Here is a 19,861-nt window from a genome sequence, read left to right on the forward strand (position 1 = left end):
CTAAGACTGTTATTTGGGCGGCACAGTAGCCCTATGGGTGGCACGGTAGCACAATGCTTAGCACTGTTGCTATATAGATCCAGGTTCCCAGGTTCGATTCCCGACTCAGGTCACTGTCTGTGTTGAATCTGCACATTAAGAACATAAGAACATAAGAACTAGGAGCAGGAGTAGGCCATCTGGCCCCTCGAGCCTGCTCCACCATTCAATGAGATCATGGCTGATCTTTTGTGGACTCAGCTCCACTTTCCGGCCCAAACACTATAACCCTTAATCCCTTTATTCTTCAAAAAACTATCTATCTTTACCTTAAAAACATTTAATGAAGGAGCCTCAACTGCTTCACTGGACAAGGAATTCCATAGATTCACAATCCTTTGGGTGAAGAAGTTCCTCCTAAACTCAGTCCTAAATCTACTTCCCCTTATTTTGAGGCTATGCCCCCTAGTTCTGCTTTCACCCACCAGTAGAAACAACCTGCCCGCATCTATCCTATCTATTCCCTTCATAATTTTATATGTTTCTATAAGATCCCCCCTCATCCTTCTAAATTCCGAGTACAGTCCCAGTCTACTCAACCTGTAATCCAACCCCTTCAGCTCTGGGATTAACCTAGTGAATCTCCTCTGCACACCCTCCAGTGCCAGTACGTCCTTTCTCAAGTAAGGAGACCAAAACTGAACACAATACTCCAGGTGTGGCCTCACTAACATCTTATACAATTGCAGCATAACCTCCCTAGTCTTAAACTCTATCCCTCTAGCAATGAAGGACAAAATTCCATTCGCTTCTTAATCACCTGTTGCACCTGTAAACCAACTTTCTGTGACTCACGTTCTCTCTGTGTCTGCCTGGGTTTCCTCCGGGTGCTCCGGTTTCCTCCCACAAGTCCCGAAAGCCGTGCTTGTTAGGTGAATTGGACCTTCTGAATTCTCCCTCCGTGTACCCAAATATGTGGCTGAATGTGGCGACTAGGGGATTTTCACAGTTACTTCATTGCAGTGTTAATGTAAGCCTATTTGTGACAATAAAGATTATTATATTTGTGTAAAACTTTTAGCAATGTTTATGTCAGATGTTACTTTCTGTATGCAGGTTCAAAACCTCCAAATTTATTTGAAATTAATACTCGGAGTGGAGATATATTTGTATCTGGCTTTCTCAACAGAGAGGAGCTTCTTGACTTTAACACAGTTGTGGAACTAAAGGTTACAGTAAGTAGAAATACAATATATAATATATAATTAACACCACAGTTAATATGCCCCATTTTTTATACTATTGAGGAGCCTTTTGAGCAATTTAACGTGCAAAAAACAGAGTCCTGTTTTGGGCGCTTACAGCAGGGTCCTTCTCAGTGCCTGCAGCACCCAGAACGACCCTGCTATCAAACAGGACTTTGTCATTTTTCTGGCCTCGGTTGGAATGCCCCACCATCACCGCACTTACCTCACTTCCTGAGAGATCAGGGCACATTTTTAAATGTCGCCCCAATCTCTTGACCCCACCCTTGGACATCCCGCCAGGACTCTGAACTCCCAACTTACCCCTGAGGGGTCCTCAAGCCTCCCGTCATCCCACATCTGAAGAGCAGGGCATCCCTGGGCCCAATCCCTAGCATGGACAACGTAGTGCTCAGTGCCAGGCTGGCAGAGCCAAGGTGCCCAGGTGTGAGCATGTGTGCCAGGCAACCACTCTGCCTAGAGCCCGAACACTGGGGGGGGGGGGGGGAGAGGGAGGGGCGGGGTGGGTCTGGGAGACTCCCTCAGGTGCGTATGCCTGCTCCACATTTGTGTAGACCAATGCTAAATGGCGCCATGGTGAAGACGTCCTCGTGTGGACTTTCCTTCCCAGGCCTTTGGTGAATTGGGCGCCAACATATAATGAGCCTAATGGCTCACTTGACTATGTAAATCAGGATCTCACCCAGCAAGATCCAGCTTACGACATCTCGTGAGATCATCAACACTATCAAAAGGTTGGAAAGTAGAATGGGATCTTTCAGGTGATCAGAGGCCCCCAGGTGGTTGGCCTCTGGTCAGGCTGATGCCACCCAGACACCTTGGCACTGCCAGCCTGGCACCCTGGCAATGCCACCTGCACCACCCTGTCATGACCAGGATATCCAGGTGGCACATCCAGGCTGGCAGTGCCAAGGTGTCAACCTGGCGTTTTTCCCACACTGAGGATTAGGCCCGGGGGGGGGGGTCCTGCAAGTATGTGACGGGGTGAAGTGGGGGGGAGGGGGTGGGGTGGGGCGGGGACCCCCCAACAGGTGAGTTTGGGTATTAGCGGGGTCCAGGGGTCGCTCATGGGAGCTCCTCTGTGCAAGAAATGTGACTGATTGCAGCCTCGGTGGGGCATTCCCTGCCAGGCCATGAAAAAAACAGTGCCGACGATAGCGCGGTTGTTACACTATGATGAACGTCACAACACCCCAGCTAATGCTGCCCAGAACGCATTCTGATTTTAAAAAATTAAATGGCGCCCCAAATTACTATCATCCTGATTTGCAATTGCAAGTGATTTTGTTTAAAAAAAATTTTTTTTTTTTCGAGTACTCAATTATTTTTTTTCAATTAAGGGGCGATTTAGTGTGGCCAATCCATCAATCCTGCACATCTTTTGGGTTGTGGGGGCGAAACCTACGCAGACACAGGGAGAATGTGCAAACTCCACACGGGCAGTGACCCAGGGCCGGGATTGGGACCCGGGTCCTCAGCGCCGTAGGCAGCAATGCTAACTACTGTGCCACCATGCTACCCTGTCATTTTTGATTTTAATCATGACTACCAGCTTGCTGGATGAATTATTTGCCATTACGTTCTGCACTTTTCACTCTATCCTTTTTCAGTTCGGCCTTGGAACCTCAATTTAGCCTTTCACTTGTTTTTCTTTTCATTCTTGCACTTGACCCAGCGGTAATAGCCTCCCTTCTCTCTGCAGCCATTGTAAATCTTTTTGTCAGGTGAAGCACATCATGATATTGAATCACTGACTTCTTCACCGGTGTGTCTGTGTTGCTTCATTTAATCAAACAAAAGATGCACTTAGTAGGGTATGTTAAATCATCCTGACCCTTTCTCTGAATGTAGCCATGTACCAATACGAGGCACCGAACAGCCCAACTAAGAACTAATAGAGATCAGCTGAGTTCAAGTGACAACAAAGGCTAGAATTTGAAATCTGACTTTGTATTCCTGGAAGATTAACTCTGAATGGAAACTACAAGTGAATGCAAAATTGATGAAGAGAGCTAAACTGCAATGGCAAACCAGCAGCCCATGAATGCATAAACATTAGCAATTCTTTATTTTTGGATTTATCTCCAAAGTCCCAGCTTCGAAATGCATCTAATTTATGGGGCTGGTTTAGCACAATGGGCTAAATCGCTGGTTTGCAATGTAGAACAAGGCCAGCAACATGGGTTCAATTCCCATACCAGCCTCCCCGAACAGGCGCTGGAATGTGACAACTTGGGGCTTTTCACAGTAACTTCATTGAAGCCTACTCGTGACAATATGAGATTATATTGTTATTATTATTATGATAATTTCTGTATGAATGTGTTTTTTTTTTCTAGGCCACGGAGCAACATCTCGATATCAATGGAGCTGTTGCCTCTGCAGTTACGAGTGTATCCATCACGGTGACCGATATCAATGACAACACACCTGCTTTCTATAACTGCAATCTTGGTTTTTGTAATTTTACTGAAGATGCAAAAGTAAATTCATTTAAGACTTCAATTCCTGAGCATATCTCTGCGGGAGTGCCAATAGACAGTTTAACTATGGTGGCTCGTGATCCTGATCAGGTACACAATTCTAATGTCACCTGAATTCATACATTTTTAGACTTTGTAACCTTTTGAAACTCACACTATGGGCGGAATTCTCTGCTCCCCACGCCGGGTGGGAGAATTGCGGGAGGGCTGGGCGAGTCACAACACGCCCCCCTGGCGCCCCCCGCGATTCTCCCGCCCCCCCGCTCGGAAGAATCGTCGCTCGCCATTTTTCACGGCGACCGGTGATTCTCCTGCCCGGATGGGCTGAGCGGCCTGCCGTTCCCGACCGGTTCACGACAGTGGCAACCACACCTGGTCGCTGCCGTAGTGAACATGGGCGCCAAATTCTGGCTTGAGGCTTGTGGGGGGCGGAGAGGGGAGTGAGCACCATGGCCGTGCTCGGGAGGGGACTGGCCCGCGATTGGTGCCCACCGATCGTCGAGCCGGCGTCTCAAAGCGACGCACTCTTTCCCTTCCACCGCCCCGCAAGATCAAGCCGCCATGTCTTGCGGGGTAGCGGAGGGGAAGACGGCAACTACGCATGCGCGGGTTTGAGCCGTCAGCGGCCAAGAGTTACGGAGCGCCGCTCCTAGCCCCCCGGGTGGGGGTGAATAAGGTGAGAGGAGCGGCCTCTGAGGCCATCGTGAAACTCGGCCGAGTTCACGACGGCCTTCCTGATTTATCGTGGGAGCGGAGAATTCCGCCCTATGTACCTCAAGATTATATTTGAAACATTCAAGTAGTTGATTTGCATGTGTTTCTGGTAACTTTTAAAACGACCCCGGGAGGTTGCATGAAATTGTGAAGAAAATATTTCATTAGTTTAATTTCCATAAGAGCCACAAGTGCTCCTCCTGGCTGTTCAAGAATATTGTGGGCTGTTGCTGGTCTGGTCTCATCCTGCTTCCCTTTGCTTTGGTTCCCTTCTCCCGCCCCTACTTCACTAACCACGTCCAGTGACCTAATTGCTCAGTATCAGTGCCAGCTGCTTTTGGTCAGGTCCCCACAGGCGAGCTCGAGTTAAACTTCTGTAGCATCTGCTAATTTTTTGATACTTAATCGTGTTAGCCAGTTAAAAGTAAACTGCTGTAACACAATGTCTAGTCTTTTTGTAGCAAGTAATGTGAGACAATGTTAGTAAACCTCCTAAAGCTAAGGGCATAATTGTTGACTAATTCTTGGATATGCACTTCTGTGAGAACAGAGCACAGAACAGATACAGCTTCTGGATATTGGAGACAAACTATGCTGAAGGGAACTTCAGTTAGATTGTTGATGGGGAGGACAGTTCTGTACAAAACCGAATTCTGCTATTTATATTGTTCCAAATGGAGAAATATGTGATTATGTTATAAATCTGTTCAAACCTGAGCTGCGATTTTGTTTCATCTGTGTTTCTGCATAACATAACATTGTTCTTACTATAGGGTATGAATGGAACCTTCAGTTTGTCCCTCCATGGAGAAGATGCATCAATTTTTACTGTTTACCCACAAGAGATCAAAAATATGGGAATGGTACAGATAATTGTGAGAAACTCATCTGCCATTGATTACGAACAGAGGCATGATATAAACATTACGGTAATTTTTTTCCCCATATAATATAAATATCATTTTCTGAAAAGTTGCATCATTGCAGGTTTCTCCTACCATTAATATTGTTATTATTTCAAGTGAACAACAATTAAGGGGATGAAATTATGTTCTGCCAAGCGCAAAACAGGTGTTAGTGCCATTTTATCAGCTGCCATTTTATATCACACCCCATTTTCAGATCAGGCGCATGTAAAACAGACTGCCAATTCATGAGCGCCAATTTTGTGCTTCTGCAGAAAACCAGTTTTTGCACCTTAGAGCTTTCTTGGGTCTCATTAGAGTTTATGCCAAATAGAAAAGTGCAAATTTCTCAGGCTAACTTGCAGATAGTACAGCAGCAATTTCTATGCACCCCATATAAAGCATAAACCATATAAAGTACCAAGGTATTCTACAAAAGGAAAAGGAGTGCTCGGTCAAGAGCGAATTAAAAGATGAGCTTAACTATGTTGTGTGGGGGGTTGGTAAAGCTGGAGACAGAGACATTGAGGAGTTCAAAGGAGTAGGACTGAGGCAACTGAAAGCTGTTCCAACATTGGTGGTGCAAAAGAAAAGGGAGGAATGCCCGTAATGCCAGAGCCAGAGGAATGTAGTGTTCTTGAGCAGCGACACAGATACAGGAGATTGCCTTGATAAGGGACGGAATTCTCCGACCCTCCGCAGGGCTGGGAATCGCCCGGGGCCGGCGTAAATCCCGCCCCCGCCGTGGCCAGAATTCTCCGCCATCCGGAAATCGGTGGGAGCAGGAATCGCGTCCCGCCAATTGGCGGGCCCCCGCGGCGATTCTCCGGCCCGCGATGGGCCGAGGTCCCACTGCTGTCAGGCCTCTCCCGCCGACGTGGTTTAAACCACCTCTGTGTCAGCGGGAGCAGGCGGCGCAAGTGGCCCCCGGGGTCCTGGGGGAGACGCGGGGTGATCGGACCCCAGGGGGGGGGGGGGGGGGGTGCCCCCATGGTGGCCTGGCCCGCAATCGGGGCCCACTGATCGGCGGGCGGGCCTGTGCCGTGGGGGCACTCTTTTTCTTCCGCTTCCGCCATGGCCTCCACCATGGCGAAGGCGGAAGAGACCCCCTACACCGTGCATGCGCCGGTGGTGACATCAGCGGCCACTGATGCTCCGGCGCATGCGCGGACTCACGCCGACCGGTGAAGGCCTTTTGGCCAGCCCTGACGCTGCGGGCGACATGGCGCCAAAGGCAGTCGGCGGAGCGGGAGCCACTCTGGCGCGGGCCTAGCCCCTAAAGGTGCGGAGAATTCCGCACCTTTGGGGAGGCCTGACGCCGGAGTGGTTGATGCTACTCCGCTACACTAGGACCCCCGCCCGCCGGGTAGGGGAGAATTTCACCCAAGGTTTGCAAGACCTTGAAGAAATTCATAGCTGAGTTTCAGGATTTAAAAAATAAAATGTGAAGCAGGAAACAGGTATAAATCAGCAACAATGGAATTCCTGGATGAATAGAACTTTGTCTCGGATGGGGTGTGGGCAGTTGAATTTTTGACAATTTGGAGGTTGAAGGATGGAAGGACAGTGTGGTAGCATGGCCCCTTTAAAGGCATTGGCACTACAGAGCACATGACTGGGTTCACCAGCTTGCTGAGCAGTCAGTTTGGGACCCCGCTGAGTGACATGTTGCACGATCGGCTGGTTTGTGGGATCCATAACCTTAATATTGAGAAGAAGCTTCTAGCGGAGACCACAGTTACACTGGAAAAGGTGATCGAGATAGCTCAGGCCATTGAGTGCGGCAAAAAAGTGCCACTAAGCTTCAAAACATGGCTGAAAGAGAGATTAACCAGGAATGGCGGTATGCCGTGAGGTCAGCACTGACACTCTGAAACAGCACCGTACCTAGGGATCAACAGGCACAGTGCAGAACCAGAAACAGGACCGGAACCCAAAGATCGGGAAGGAGTCGGGTGTCCAAATCCGATGTGGACTGCTATTGTTGCAGGAGAGGGACCATCCCCCGGAGACTTGCCTCTTCTGGGGGTTTGTGTGTTTCTGATGTAACCAAAGGGGGGAACATTCAAGCACGTTTCCGCACAAGGCAAAGTGCGCCAATGTAAAAAAAACAACAGCAGCAGCAGCAGTCCACAGTGGCATTGAACAAAGTGGAGAAGAACTTTGAGAAGAGCATGCAACATATCGGTTTAATGCAGACCAATTGAATAAGACTGCTCAGATTGCAATTGTCTTGGGGATAAATGGTAGACAACTTAAAATGGAGGTCACCATCGGGGCTTCAGTGACCATTGTGGGTGAGCAGACTTTCTAAGACTTCATACATAAATGCAGTCTTTAAGCTTGAAGAGTACTACTGCCTAGTTTTCAACATACACGTTGGAAGATCCTGGGAACAGCCAATAGCCCAGTGGCATACAGAGGGCAGGAGGCCAATCTGACTTTCGTTGTCATGGAAGGACATAGACGTCGATCAGCGATGCTCCGCCTCCTTGGAAATGGCGTAATTGTTTTGCGCACCATTGCAACGGCATTGGCGTATCATCGGCAGGCCCTCCCATGATGCTCTTCCCTCGATGGGCCGGGTTCCGACAGCGCGGGACACATGTGGTCTCAGTATGGTGACTGCTGGCTGACTGTGTCCAGCACCGTCACACTCGGCCGGGATCCGTGCCGCTGGCCATGGATTGTTTGGGAATGGCCAGGCGGTGGGCTGTGTGGTCACAAATGGTGGATCGGGTCCGATCACGGCTGGTGCCATGTTATTCGGTGCGACCGCATGCGCGGCCAGGGACCCGGCCATTCTTCGGCCGTTTTTGGCGCGGGAGCTGAGTGTTTCGCACGGCACCGCTGCTAGCATCTCACTGGTCCTGGAATCGGATAGGGGTCAGCTCTGATATTTGCATTGTAAACCTCCCGCGAATTCTCCATTCGAGCCGGTAGTTAGCCACTGAAATGGCGAATTTAGCACCCTATTCTTTCAAAGGGTAAATGAATGATGCAGTCTGGCTAGTGCTATGAGAAGTCCGAACAGCTGAGGCCATATTTCGCTTGTTAGGACAACTTGACATGAAGATGGCATGATTCTATGGGATAACAGGTGGTCGTCCCGCCTCAGGCCAGGGCGCTGCTCCTTCAAGAGCTACATAGCGCCCACACAAGGCAGTCAAAGATTAAAATGGCGTGGAGTTATGGGTCTGGTTGCTATCAGTTCACGAGATAGGGACCACTACCTCGGCAGCCACAATTAATGCCTCGCGCCAAGTGTCTGCCATTCATGGGCTTCCCATGTCAATTGTTTTGGACAGTGGCATCCCCCTCACCAGCAATGATTTCCAGGTTTTTGTACGAGTCAATGGCATGAGACACAGTTGGACAGCCCCCAAACACCCAGTGTCGATCAGTCTGGATGAGGGGGCCATCCAAGCGTTCAAGAATATCATGAAAAAGCAATCCGATAAACTTCTTCCCCAGTGTTTGGCTAATTTTTTGTTGTTGGACAACTCAGCTCCTCATTTAATCTCAGAGGCCGCACCAGCTGAGCTTCTCATGGGCTGCTGGTTTAGAATCCATTTGGATCTTGTGTTTCCAAATTTGGCGGGGTAGGGTGGAGGCATGTCAGGCCTTCCGGAAGAGTCAGAGCAGAGAGGCAACAGGTGGTTCCGGGTGGGAGACCTGGTTTAGGTCTGTAATTTTGCATCAGGTTCACCTTGGTTAAAAGGACAGGTTGTGACTCAGTCAGCGCCAATGTCTTATGTGGTCGATGTGAATGGGAAGACCATGGAAAGCCCATCGACCACTTGAGGAGTCAACGGGTGGTGACCCTCAACTTGGAGTCGACAAGTACAGCTAACGTAGTGAACAGTCTTGTAACTCTGTCTCGCCAAGAAGCGAGATTGGATGACAATTGAAGGCTTTATTGGACTCGCTGTTTCCCCCAGCAGCGCAGGTACAGAATGCAGCAGCTGGGGAGACACAGGCTCTTATACTCCGCCTTACTGGGCGGAACCAGCAGGCAGGCTTCACCACTGATCTTGCTGTCTCAGGTACCTCCCACACCAATAGTCTTACAGCATCAACCTGGGTACCGTAATACCCCTAATACCAACTACCACATATAGTTTTTGTACAGTGTATTATAAGGGACCTAAAAGGGGGGGGGGTGTGATAGCACAGCCCTTATAAGGGAGTGGGCTGCACGGATCATGTGACTGGCTCAGGGCTAATCTTGCGGGAGCGTATGAACCCTGGCCATTGGGGAGTTTGTGCCAGCTCCTGGAACAGGATTCCGGGCATTGTGGACCAGGGAGCTGAAGTTCAGACCTGATGTATAGTTTTTTGTGCCTGTTACTTAACTGCCTTTTCCTTTCATCAATAAACCTCTTTTTTAACACCTGGAATCCTCCAGTGCATGTCTCGAGCCATCACAGGCAGCACGGACAGCATTAGAGCAGTCATGTCTGGAGATGGGAAAAGAGGTGGAGCTGAGGTAGGGATAAAGTTCAGCAATGCTTTGAAGGTGGAACTATGCAGTGATGAAGAGCTGGATTATAATGAATTGTATAGTATGAGGGATAATGTATTCATTTATTCACTTGCAAACTTTCACCTTTTATCCATAATTATATTGGCATATTGTTGGATGCAGTCAGTGTAGACACACCTTGTCTATCATATTTATACATTCAATGGTTTTGCAGTAATTCAAGCTTTTACAACTCTTCCCAGCTCGAATGGGATTTCACAAGATGCGTGTATTGGAAAGCAACACTTTAAATTTGGATTTGGGCAGCACAGTGGCACATTGAGTTAGCCCTGATGCCTCACGGCGCCGAGGTCGCAGGTTCGATCCCGGTTCTGGGTCACTGTCCGTGAGGAGTTTGCACATTCTGCCCGTGTTTGCGTGGGTTTCGCCCCCACAACCCAAAGATGTGCAGGCTAGGTGGATTGGCCACGCTAAATTGGCCCTCAATTGGATAAAAAATTAATTGGGTACTCTAAATTAATTTTTTTAAAATTCGGATTTGAATTTTTCTGGCAAAGATTTTTTCCAAATTATTCAGAACTAATCACTTACATTTTCTAGTCAAACGTAGCTTGAGTTAAAAAATTCTTTATTAATACAGATGGAGGATCTGTTATCTGAAATCCCCGGGGCTGATTGTGTTTCCGATTTCAAATAACATTGGATATTAGATTGTGCATATAGGAGTAGGCCTACTTACATTACAATAGCCTAAGCCTAGTCTATTTGTAGTGTAAAGTAAATATAATGGCTAGAAAAGCAAAATGTATCACAATAATAAATACAGGATACCTATATTAATTCCCACCTGTGGCTCTATTTGCAATTTTGCTGGTAGGAGAAAGTTCAGGGTGTCAATGTGCAGATAAACAACTGGACTTCCTGCGCTAAAGGCTGGATATAGTTGGCAAGGTTCATGTCGGCTTGGGTTGTTTTGGCTTGGGCGAGGGACATCCCCGCGCTAAAGGCTAATGAGGTGAAAAAAAAAAATCTGATTTTGGACACTCAAGGATACTCAACTTGTACCATTATCATGCTGCACCTTTCAATGCAGCTGCAATAGCACTTGAGCAGGTTTTGTATCTCTGTTGAGGTGAAGGAAGACAGTGTTTTGAATGCTCACACTTCAAGGTCCTGCACAAGGCTCTGAATTTATTATTACTTTCAGGAGCTGATGAGACAGTTTACATTGGAAGTTTTATAACTCCCTTTGCACGCCAAATCCATGCGCATTTTCCCTGCAACTCTTAATCTCCTCGATCAGGTTTCTGCATGGCCACAGCTCTGAAGTAGCCCTAACCAAAGTCACAAACAAGATTTTCTGTAACTGTGGCCATGATCATTATTCTTCCTCCTCCTCAATGATCTCTCATTGCTTTTGGCACATCTGACCACATCCTCTTCCTCCAATGCTTGTCCTCCATTGTCCAGCAAACTGAGCCTACTCTTACCTATCTGATCGTAGCCAGAGTATCTCCACCAATGACTTTCTTCCCCTCCTGGCCTGCATGATTATCTCTGGAAGCCCCCTTAGCTGATCCTTATCCTCTCCTCTGACACAAGATGCCACTCGACAACAACATCAGCAGAGATTATATCAGCTTCCACGTTTATGCTGACATCCAGCTGTACCTCTCCACCATCAACAGACTATTTGTCTGACATCCAGCTTGGAATGAATCACTATTTCCTCCAGCTAAACATGAGCAACCAAAGCCATCAACTTCAATCTCCATCATAACCTCCTTATCCTGGACGTTGATTCCATCCCCTGCCATATACCAGTGTCTCAAACTGAACCATATACGAGTTTAAAAGCAAATTACCGTGGATGCTGGAATCTGAAAACAAAGAGAAAAGGCTGGAAAATCTCATCTGTAGGGAGAGAAAAGAGCGAATGTTTCGAGTCCAGATGATCCTTTGTCAAAGCGAGTTTGACTTGAGGTTCCCTCCCAAATCTTTTTCATCATAGGGATTGCCTACTATCACCAGTAAAATAGCAACTATCCCCAACCCCAGTTCACCTGTCCTGCTGCTGAAGCCCTCATCAAGCCTTTTTCACTGTTTCAATGCTCTCTTAGTCACCCCTACTCCACACCTTTACCCCATCGTCCACTTTCCCTAACTTCAGCTCTGTCATAACCTGGGGTTAAGCAGGTCATGAGACACTAATGAAACCTTAAGCAGGTCATGGTTCACTTATGAGACGGAGGGATTGATATTCCCAAATAGACACTCACCCACTGAGGGGCGGGGGTCCACCTTCTATATCCTATGTAAAACCATGACCTGTGAGTGAGCTCCTGCAGTAGAGTAACTGCTCTGTATTCATGTTCTGTTGCATTAAACCTTTTTCCTTTGACTCAACCTGTTTGGCTCGGTGTGGACTCCTTTCTGGACCTTATAATAAGCTCATTCGGCAAAACTGCTGCCCCTATCCTAACCTGCATCAAGTTCCACTTGCCCATCACCTTAGCCCTCACTGACTTACAATGGGTTCCAGTACCAAAGCAACTCAATTTTAAAATGTTCATCTGTTTTTCCTTCCTGGCTGACCAAATCTCTGTAACTCCTTCTGCCCAACTTCCTGAACTCTCTGCTCTCTGACTTGCTCTCTTTTGATCCTGTCTTCACTTTGCGATTAGCCATCTACAGTGCATGCCCTGGAATGGCCTCCTAAAGATCTCCATCTTTCCATCTTACACTTCTCCAAAAGCTCCTTCAAACATACCCCTTCACCCCTGCTTTTAAAAACCTTTCCTGTGTTTCTCCCCAGAGTGAAACGTGTGTCTTTTTTCTTGGTGTACGGTCCATTTCTCCATCCTTTATGAAGCACCTTGAGATAGTTTTTCAACATTAAATATCTTTGTGCAAGTTGTTCAATTATTATACTTTGGTAACAGCATGTCGAAATTTATCGATCTGGCAGAGGAGCCAAAGGGCAATTTAATGACAAAATAAATTCCCATTAGAGAGCTAAAATATCTCTGGAAGTGGTCATTCATGTGAGAGAGGTGAAATCAAACAAGAAAAGTATTTGACATGTACAGGTTGAGTACCCCTTATTAGAAATTCCCAAATTTGAAAAGCACTGAAATCTGCACTTTTTTCACAACTACACCTATACAGGTATTCCAAAATTCCCCATTAGAGGAAGGTCACCCCCGAGGCTGCCTTCAGTCTCTTTTACATCGTCCTGTCTTTCTGCTTTATCTTCACTGCGACCAAGTTCCGCTCAGCGGGGGCGGCGGTGCAGGGTCTGCTGTCCGACCAGCTGGGCAGTGAGGATCTGGCCTTTGTCCATTACCATATCCACAGGACAGAGGCCAGCACGGTAGCACAGTGGTTAGCACTGTGGCTTCACAGCGCCAGGGTCCCAGGTTTGATTCCCCACTGGGTCACTGTTTGTGCGAAGTCTGCACGTTCTCCCCGTGTCTGAGTGGGTTTCCTCCGGGAGCTTTGATTTCCGCCCACAGCCCAGAGACGTGCTGTTAGGTGGATTGGCCATGATAAATTGCCCTTAGTGTCCAAAAACAAAGGTTAGGAGGGGTTATTGGGTTACGGGGATAGGGTGGAAGTGAGGCCTTAAGTGGGTCAGCGCAGACTCGATGGGCTGAATGGCCTCCTTCTGCACTGTATGTTCTATGGTCTATGTCACCGTGCACTTGCTGCTGCTACTAGGTGTAATGTGTGACTCTAATCCACTTCTGCATTTAACAATTGCCAATTGGGAGTACAATCAATCCAGTGTGCAGAATGATAGCTGAATAATAATTTATTTAAATTTTTTTTACTAGGTTGTTGCAAATGATACGACGAATCCAACCGAATGTTGTTCCAGTGCGACTCTTATAATCTACATTGTTGACATTAATGATCACAGTCCAGAATTCCCAGAGCAAACATATATCCTCAGCGTAAAAGAACATGAACCCGTTGGAACTGAAATTGGGACTGTTAGAGTAAGTTTTATTTTACCTCTATTTAATCATAGCTGAAATAATGCATCTTTATTCTAAATCTCTGAAATAATATATTTATGTGCAGGCCCAAATTTACATAACAGAGACGACTTTTCCCGGGTACTTTAAACACCAACAAGTGTCCAAAATGGCCACGATAGCTCTTGCGCTGTAATGGAGGAGGAGATGGGGCCAGTCAGAGGAACGCAACTTCAGGAGGAGAGAGGGAGAGGAGGGTCAGGAAGGCGAGATGGGCTTCAGGTTCACGGTGACTTGCTACATGCTGATCATGAGAAACCAGTCATAACCAGCTGTGGAATATGCCAGAGGATCAAGTTCAGGAGCCACAAGCAAGCAAAGGAAAAGGGAGATGCTGGGGAAGAAGAGATTTGATGGGGGGGGGGGGGGATGGAATGATTGTTGGGGAACGGGACCAGAGGCTTTCGGGTGGAAGGGCTGTGCCGGTGAGGGACCATCTTATTGAACAGTTTTTGAGAGACATACTCCCCCATCAGACTCTGGTATTTGGTTTTCACCCAATGTGGTTTCCACAACTTCAGAATCTATCAGGGGGTCCATCTTCTGCAACAATAGTTTCAATTCCTTCCCCATAACGATCACAATTAAAAAGACCGATTCTCATTGAGAATTTGGTTCAGCTGGTTTAGCATATTGGGCTAAACAGCTGCCTTGTAATGTAGAACAAGGCCCGCAGCGCGGGTTCAATTCCCGCATGGCTTCCCTGAACAGGCGCCGGAGTGTGGTGACTAGGGGCTTTTCATAGAAGCTTCATTGAAGCCTACTTGTGACAATAAGTGATTATTATTATTATTTATTGTTGGGTGTAAATTTGGGAGAAAATGTGAAGAAGGAGGAGAATAAAAAATATTTTACAAAAGAAGACCAATTCTGCCATTATCCAATTGCCACAATCACTCTTTGTATACATCAAAAAGAAAGAATGTGAGATCCTACGTTGCTTACACATATAAAACATTTCATCCTGGTGCTTGCCTTTAGTGGCTAGCTCACTGCACCATGGGATTGAGCAGTCTTGGCTGCCTGACTGAGATGTAACTGTAAAGGTAATGGTGGAAAAAGAAACAAGAATGCCGCATATGGAGAGGGATTAATAGGTTCCTGCTCCATGATTCGCATGCCCCTATTATGGGCCAACCATTCAATCTGCTCAGTGATCTGGGTGAGGGCCAATCTGTGGATATTACAGACACCTGCAAATGACTTTCAACTGTGGAGCTTGGGGCCACATTGACAGCTGCACCTTACCATTCCATAAAAGCTGAAAAGACTGTATTGGAACCTGTAACCTTTGTTATCAGACACTGTAATGTTAGGCTCCACAGGTTACGGGCGAGGATTAATTAACCTTTCCATGCTGAAGAGGATGAGGTTCCAGGGTCTGGGCCAAGCCAGAGAACAAAGTGGGGATTCATTTCCCTGTCCACATAACCAAGACCCATTAGTTTTTAGGCAGCTTAACCATTGCACCAAGCATTTACTCTGTTAAACTCATCAGTTTTCTTTTGAAACTTGACCCTGCAAAAACCTCTTCTTACCCCTCAAAACAGAATTGCTATGCATCCTTGCTCACTGGTACTATCCTGCAGCATCTGCTCCACTGAACATGGCTGCACATATTTGGCTCTGGTGTGTGCCACTGGGAAGATCTGTGTTCCATCTTTAAGTTATGTGTGATGCCATTCTCTGAACTGGTGCCAATGTCAGTGGTGGTGATTGATGCAGTACCTTCTTCTCCTCCTGCTCCACCTGCAGTGATAAGGGTAGAAGAGTTAGGATGCATTGTGTCAGGTCACCACACGATAATATGTCTGATGAGACCATGTGGAGCTTTATGAGCATTGATAGGTTTGGGGAATTAGGAATCAAGAATAGTTACGTACATGTAAGGAAGTTGAAATAGCCACATAACATCCAGCTGATAATATCTCCTCGTCTGCCTGTGTTATAAGGTCTTTCATTGCCTCCTTGATTACCTCCAGCACTGGTCTCTCAAGGGGAGTGATCCAATGGAGTTGTTTGTTTCTTCTTCATGTGCCTATCATGTGTTGGTTTTTGAAAGAAAAAGAGTGGTGATGATACTGCCAGTTGTGTTTGTGTATCTGATGCCTCATTTAGCTTGAAGAGCTATGAGATGTACATGAGGTGTGATAGTGCCTGTGAAGGATGCAGTAGTATTGGGTGTGTGAATGTCATTGTATAGTTAGATGGTGGATGCTGGTGTTGGTATCGATATTGAAAAGTGTGTTTGTGGGATGGACATCTCTCCTCAGCTGAAATTCTTCCACCAAAATATCCTGTGCCACCTCTGAGAACCTGCGACTTCTTTGCCTGGGTACCTGAGCCATTGTGATAGGACATTACCAGCCAGTGCACTCCATCGGAATTTAATAGGGTCACAGGAAACAGATGTCACGGTGGCCATGACGATTTCACCAGGCAGGAAACAAAATTGTGACTTCACGATGGTGGGTTGAGTTTAAGGGATTAAATGGACAGTGTTTCAGCGGCAGGTTGGGACTCACCGCATTCTGTGGCAGGAACCTCTTTTCCCTCCGTTAGCATGTGCATTGGGTAGAATTTTAATGATGGTGAGTGATCAGAGATCACCATCCTGAAAGGCGTTGCCTTATGCACACCCTGCTGACTCTCAAATTCCCGCTACCATTTAGTACTCACTTGAGTGCTGATTGGCAGTGGTCAGGACTTCCGTCTGCCCAAGGAAGGACGTCCTGCCCGTGTAAGCTGTCGGCCAATCAGCCAGGCACAGTGCTGCAGTGACCAGATGAGGTCCTGCAGTTCTTGCCTGGAACCAATTCCTGGGGCCTTTGAAAAGGTAAGTCGCGGGGGTCTCAGGGGCAGGAGGGTAGGGGATGCCTGTGTGGCTAGGAGGGGGGATGGTCTCAATATCAAAGGAGAGGGGGCCCCCTGAGCTCCAATGTCCTTGGCGGGGGTGGGGGGGAGGTGCAGTGCTGCAGTGCTGCAACTCTGAGGGGGCCTTCAGAGTTGCCCCTCCCAACTTCCTGTCTGAGATGGGGGAAAATGTAAATGTCCAATTTCCCATCCTATCTGCACCTGATTCTGCCAGCCTAAAAATGGAGGCTGGGCAGGATAAGGCCCTTAGGTGGCCACTTAAGGACCTAATAGGTGAATGAGTGGGTTTCCTGTCTAAGTGTCAAATTGAGTCTGGGCTTGGGCCAGCTGGTTCCCGAGGGAATCCCATCCATTCAATTTTACATCCCCATCCTGCCTCAGAACCCGCCTTGGGGGGAGTGTAAAATTCTGCCCATTAAATCACAAGTTTTCCAAATTAAGTCAGACCTTCAACATTATGTCAGTTGAGAATGGAAAACTCATGCCATCGGATTTATGACTGGTTAAAGGTGGCATGCGCCAAGTGAGGTGGTCCAATTGGATTGGAGGTGAACAGTTATCTTTGTTGGATCATGAGGAAAAGAGGGGGGGAGCACGGGAATGTTTGCCGACCTGAAATGCCAGTAGCAGCAAGGTCAGTCTGAGGAGATGGTACATAACTATGACACAGTCAATATTGGGGGTAGAAGATTTAGAGCCGCAAAGAGGGAAAATCCAGGAACAATTCTTCCAAACTGGCATCTTGTATCCCCTAATTGACTTGCTCCCCATCTGCAGAGCCTGCATGCTTCTTGCCCTGCGGGCTCTTTTTTAGCCTACTTGGAGCTGGACTGCATCTACCTGATGGTGGATTGGAACACTTCCTGCCCACCCCGGCACGCAATCACTCATGCCCACGTGGCCGCTGCCCCCCCCCCCCCCCCCCCCCCCCGCACTGTTTAAAAATGACAATAAACTCCATGTATGCTGGCTGGTGGCATGTTAGTGGTAGTAGTGCAAACTTCCACAGTCAAGACCCTTATCTTCAGTGGAGTACACTTGTCCAAGAATATTGTTCCTAATCAATAATGTTTTATGTACACTATTAAATCTTGAAATTTTCCCAAAATAATTCCTGAAGTCGTTTAGCAGTGCATCTGAATAACATTTGCCTCCCAATGGAGAGACATAAATGGCTGCCATGCTGTGTATTTAAATATCTGAAGCTCAAAAATGGAAGTAAGAGTGGGATTTGGATGCTGGCTTTCGACAGAGCTTTTCAGAAAGTCCACTAAAATATTAACATCGTATGCTTTCAAAGTTTTTTTAAAAATGCATCAAAATCACCTAGTCGTCTTCTACTTGATCATATCTGTATTGTTCTCACAAATAACTTAAACTCATTAGTAATTATTTGTGGTTGGGCTAAATTCATCTCCGCTGATTAAATAATTTGTATTTTCAGTTAATTTGATGATTAATTTTATCCTTAAAATTAATTACATTTCCTTGCAGACTTCACACATGTTTGGATTAACAAAAATGTCCTTTGACTCTTTGGGATAAACCTCTTGAAGAAAGCTTAATGCTAAAGTGTAGAATATTGGTACTAATGTCATCATTAATAGCTATTGTTTAAACTTATTCGACAGGCAACTGATCCTGACAGTGGCAGTTTTGGTAGAATTACCTACAGCCTGTTACCAAAGAACATGTATGTATTCTTTATGATTCTTTGGAATTAGTAGCTATTCTAGTTGACCTTGATAGATTTTACAATAAATTAATCAAATATATCTACTTGTAAAATTCTTCAGCTATGAAAGTCATAGGTGGGTGGGTCTTCACTTGTAGAAAATAAGGGGTCATTTTTAAACGTCCCCATTGGTAAAAGAAAATGAGTATTGGATGTAAAATTGAAGACCAACCTGCTGCCACTCATTACTCGTCTAGTAGGAACAGTTAAAATGGACCCTGAATATTAACTTGCATTTATAATGTGCTGGAAATGCACTGCAATTTCATCAGCATCATCAAGAGATGAAGACAGAATATGACATTTTGAGTATGTACCCTTCAAAAGAACTGGGATAAAAGTTACATATCTGAAATCATAAGCTGTCTTATGAAAGACTGAGCAATGAAAAAAACAACTCTCCAGTTCTATCTATAGTCTGTTTCAATCTGAATGAAAAGTGACGGACGGCAACAGACTTTATCTTAGCCATACTGCTTCCATTGTTGAGTAACCTCCTGCACCAATCATATATAAATAGAGAAGGAGGCTATCGACACCCCAGAATTATGAGCCGTGCAATATTCAGTATCTTCAGGAGAGGAAGAATATAAATAGGAAGGTGGTAAAAAAGCGCAGAAATGTTTGCTCAAAAATGAAAGCTTCAAACTTTGCTTCCCTTTTGAAGCATAAGGCAGTCACCCCAGGAACTGAAGAGTGGGAAGACGGGAGTAGCTTCTGTTTCTGTTAGGACATCACAACCTGCTCAGCCCTGCGATGATTTCTGACTGAGAGGAGATGGAATGTGACATTGGATAGGCAGTTGTTCCACCTATTCTCTTTGCATCCCCAAATCATCTTGATCTAATCTCATTATATACGAATGCCTCAGTTATAGCCACAGTGTGTATATTTGTAAGAAGCAAAAATACCTGCTGTGGAGTGTTGCATATGGGACTCACTGTGCACTGTTAAAACTGCAGTCATTGCCAAGCAAGTATGTGTTCACATTCAGGGGCATCAAAATATGGCCTTGGGAATTCTTGCCGATTTCAGCCTGTGCACTCACCCCCTACATTGACAAGATGCATTGAAAAATGGTGGCAGACCCATTGGGATAATTCATTTGCAATGGTGATTTGGAGGTGGGTGCCCATTGAAATGAAATGAAAATGAAAATCGCTTATTGTCACAAGTAGGCTTCAAATGAAATCACTGTGAAAAGCCCCTAGTCGCCACATTCCAGAGCCTGATCAGGGAGGCTGGTACGGGAATGAACTTGCGCTGCTGGCCTTGGTCTGCTTTACAAGCCAGCTATTTAGCCCACTGTGCTAAACCAGCCCCTATAAATACATGTAAATATCTTCACATCTGGGATTTAGGGTGGGGTTAAGGTGGGGG

At 46.5% G+C, this 19,861-nt stretch overlaps 1 protein-coding gene across 2 annotated transcripts in view; it reads left to right on the forward strand.

The window, feature by feature from the left end:
* Positions 1-19,861, forward strand: part of cdhr2 (cadherin related family member 2) — a 397,792-nt gene that overhangs the window by 270,004 nt on the left and 107,927 nt on the right. For both annotated transcript variants that reach the window (XM_038795617.1, XM_038795618.1), the window contains 5 exons: positions 1,096-1,214; positions 3,584-3,817; positions 5,215-5,370; positions 13,669-13,833; positions 18,378-18,439. In XM_038795617.1, coding sequence (XP_038651545.1) covers positions 1,096-1,214; positions 3,584-3,817; positions 5,215-5,370; positions 13,669-13,833; positions 18,378-18,439 — 736 coding nt within the window. The remainder of the gene's footprint in view (positions 1-1,095; positions 1,215-3,583; positions 3,818-5,214; positions 5,371-13,668; positions 13,834-18,377; positions 18,440-19,861) is intronic.

This window comes from Scyliorhinus canicula, chromosome 4 (assembly GCF_902713615.1).
Source record: "Scyliorhinus canicula chromosome 4, sScyCan1.1, whole genome shotgun sequence".
NCBI classification, from domain to species: domain Eukaryota; kingdom Metazoa; phylum Chordata; class Chondrichthyes; order Carcharhiniformes; family Scyliorhinidae; genus Scyliorhinus; species Scyliorhinus canicula.